General features: G+C 41.9%; 1 protein-coding gene across 1 annotated transcript; it reads right to left on the reverse strand.

The window, feature by feature from the left end:
* Positions 1 to 496: 496 nt before the first annotated feature.
* LOC130518675 (coagulation factor XI-like) lies at positions 497 to 3086 on the reverse strand. Its single transcript, XM_057021478.1, has 9 exons — positions 2735 to 3086; positions 2495 to 2651; positions 2320 to 2432; positions 2082 to 2235; positions 1647 to 1768; positions 1426 to 1558; positions 1200 to 1306; positions 828 to 987; positions 497 to 737 (listed from the first exon to the last, which is right to left on the reverse strand). The coding sequence occupies exons 1-9, from the start codon at positions 2793 to 2795 to the stop codon at positions 635 to 637; spliced, it is 1110 nt and encodes a 369-aa protein (XP_056877458.1). The 5' UTR covers positions 2796 to 3086; the 3' UTR covers positions 497 to 634.
* Positions 3087 to 3343: the final 257 nt, after the last annotated feature.

Consider the following 3343-nt stretch of genomic DNA (forward strand, 5'->3'; position numbering starts at 1 on the left):
CAGAGTAACATCTGGATCCATTCATGTTAAATCGGGATCTATCCCAAAAGCATGTGCTTGATAGTTCCATCCATACAATCCAGCGCAGGTTTGCGTTTTTCTCTCTTTGTCAGATATTTAATTCATTTTTAATATTTCTCGCAACGCATCACAACAGCCCAATTACCGGTCAATACTGGGTCACACTGGTGTCCAGGGAGCTTGAAAAGTACAACCCGAGTGATCATAAGAGGTGAAAAATGGCAACGTGAACATTTAAAATGCTCTGAAACACCACAGAATATTACCGCAACCAGAAGAGGGGGGCAAGCGCCGTGCAGCTTTTGTGGATTAAAATTAATGCTTAATACACTCAAGATGGCCTGTTAAGAGTTTCCCCGCCTACCATGCGTTAGTGGTTTAATAACAGAAAATGGTTGGAATAGGTGACATATTATCACAGTAAATCAATCCACCTTCTATTCAAATTAAATAAATAAATAAATAAAACCAGTCGTCTTTGCATAGTGTCATTTTAATTTCATTTGTAACATCATTTTCATCGTTCTCGTCAGGCAGTAGACTGATCCGCTGCTGCCCTCTGGTGGTTCAAATGTCATGTTACAGTATGGAATGAGTTCGAAACCGCCTTGCCTCATGGGACAGCCGAGAGGGAGAACCCCGACACGACATTTTGGAGTTTAACTATTTTAGGAGGAGCAGGGATGGTAATGGTGCGCTTCAGGAAGCAGCGGCGCCTGCAGCACACATTCAAAAAGAGTTTCAGAATTTTAATAGAATTTTTTGGTTTGTTTGTTGTTGACGGTGCTGCACAACGGAAGCATTACCTGTTATCGCGATTGATGAATTGTTCTGTGAGGTATGTGTAGAACTGGCATTTATCATCTTCATCACAGGCTTTCTGACACGCTTCTGCACTGTCAACCATCTTGAATTGAATGTCCTCACCCGTGAAATCCACTCCTTCCACAGGGGTCCTAACCCAGGCTGTTAGCAGAGAGAACTACATCAGTAATAATACCACTGACTTCAGTAACATGCGGTTAGGTGGTAACCACTCGTAAAACCATCAGGTAGATCATGGTGTGACGTAAAAGTGGTGAAAACCGAGAAGTGTCACCACTTGTGTTCATTTTACATGACAAAATCTCATTGATTTATGAACCCAGTTGGATTCATTTCCCTTCAGTGATACATACTGTCATCGAGCTGACAGCCGCGCGCTGGAATCCCAGATGTTACTCCATTTTGAGCCTTCAGCACCATTTCAAGTGGATTCTCCTTCAGATGACAGCGGAAGCTTTCACTATTAAAAAAAATGATATATTATAAAATTATATATATCAGGATGAATAGATAGACTAGAATTGGTGAGTGATGGTGGAAAAGAAGAGCAAATATTTGCTAGAATCTGGCTCACATTACCTGGTAAAAGAGAAGTAAGTACACCGTGGGTGAGCAGAGCAGAGCACCTGACAGTGCTTGTCAGACACGGCCGCCACCTCCTCAAAGTTTTTTCCTGCAATGTCAACTTGAGGAAACAAGCTTCTTTCGCACTCTATCCAAAACAGAGAGGACACAATGATGGAAACAAAGCCGATGCAGCAACTAGTACAGTTATTTTTTCAGATGCTGCGACTGTGCACCTTCGGCAAATTTGGGCTGAAGCATTTGAATACTCCTAGAGAATCCAGACACGACATTTGCCAGAGCTGCAATGACGGGGGGCCTTGGCACAGTCCAACTGTATTTAAGGTGGCACTTAAACCTGAGAGAGGAAATAATTTCATTAAAGGTCTCTAGCCCCTGTTGAGCCATCGCATCTGAATCCTTTCAGTCCGCTTTGGCTGCACTTCCACTGATAACCAACAGGGGCAGACTGGAAATGATCTGCTGCCCCCTACAGGGCCATCCCAGCCAAACAGCAAATCAACCAAAATATGGTCTGTAGATAAGTTCTATTTGTGAATAAATAAATAAAAATGTATATTTGTTTATAAAAGTATGGCCATTATTAGGAGAACATCTAAGCAATGGCTGGAATGTAAATTATCCAAAAGCACAAAAATCTATAGTTTTACCTGATATTTTCTTGGGTATATTCCCTATTCACAAAAGTAAAGAACTGACAGAAAGGATCGTCTGTGCAGACTCTCTGACAGTCCCCATAGTTTGCGGTGAACAGTGTTTTGTAGTCTGCTCCCAAAAAGTTCACATTCTGATAAACCAGAAATTCTGAAAAAGAAATGACAGCCAAAGTTACACTTAGGAGAGGGTGACTGCTGACACAGTTAATTTAAAAAAAGACTTTTTTCTTACCTGTCAGCTTTGGCGTGCAGGATCTGAGAGAATATCCTGAGGTTGCACCAAATATCGGAGTCTGGATTTTGGGCTCTCCGGATGCCGTAACCTTAAAGTAGCAGTAGAAATGCCTGCAGATAAAAGCCTCAAGTTTAAGAACTTCCCCCGTTTCAGTCTTTTGCTTGTTTTCTACCTATTGTCTTCGGTCCAGTCGGGCCGAACAAAGGTGAAGAACGTGCAGGAAGGATGATCAGTGCAAAGTTGCTGACAGTGTTTAGCATCTGACGCGTAGACCTGTGCTACGTCTGAGCCGGGGAAGTCCATATTGTTCTGAAGATCCATTCTACACCCTAAAAACACACATTTATATGATTAAAATGATCCACGCGTTCGTAAACGTGCTCACACAAAATATGTGTTTAGACGTCAGTACCTTGAGTGAAGCCGAAGCTGCACATTGAAAGCAACACCACCGAGATCAGAAATCCTTCCATCCTTCAGCGATGTTCAGTCTGTCGAGGCCAGGCAAAGTTCTGGGAGACGGGCTCCACTGTGGTTCCCTTTATGCACGATCCTCCCATTATTGACTTTTCTACTGATTGGTTGAGCATAAAAACCCCTACAGGATAACCCTTTCAACTACCAATGTTTTAAAAGCACAACCAACAATTAAAGTCCACATTAATCAGTCTGCAGCTAAAATGGGTTTTAATTTTTTTTTAAACAGCCATGGATTAACTCCAGATTAGCACACAAACGTGGAGGCTGCAGTCTGAATGATTTTTTAATGCTAAACTGCATTAATTTGTTTTATTCATTTGCTAGAACTGTGGACCAAAGTAAACAAGAGTGACCCTGCCGAGTTTGGAAACAGGGAATTACGTAAAGAGGTCAAAGATCCCAGTCTGAAATGGAAAATAGATCCCAGTCTAAAATATTTGGATTCAAAATGACAGCTGATCTTAGAAAGTGCAGACCAGTTTGAATTATTTACCCTGACCTGAAAAGTCTAACACTTACCCATCTGTGCTCACCACCCGTG

The sequence above is a fragment of the Takifugu flavidus genome, chromosome 21 (assembly GCF_003711565.1).
Source record: "Takifugu flavidus isolate HTHZ2018 chromosome 21, ASM371156v2, whole genome shotgun sequence".
Taxonomy (NCBI): domain Eukaryota; kingdom Metazoa; phylum Chordata; class Actinopteri; order Tetraodontiformes; family Tetraodontidae; genus Takifugu; species Takifugu flavidus.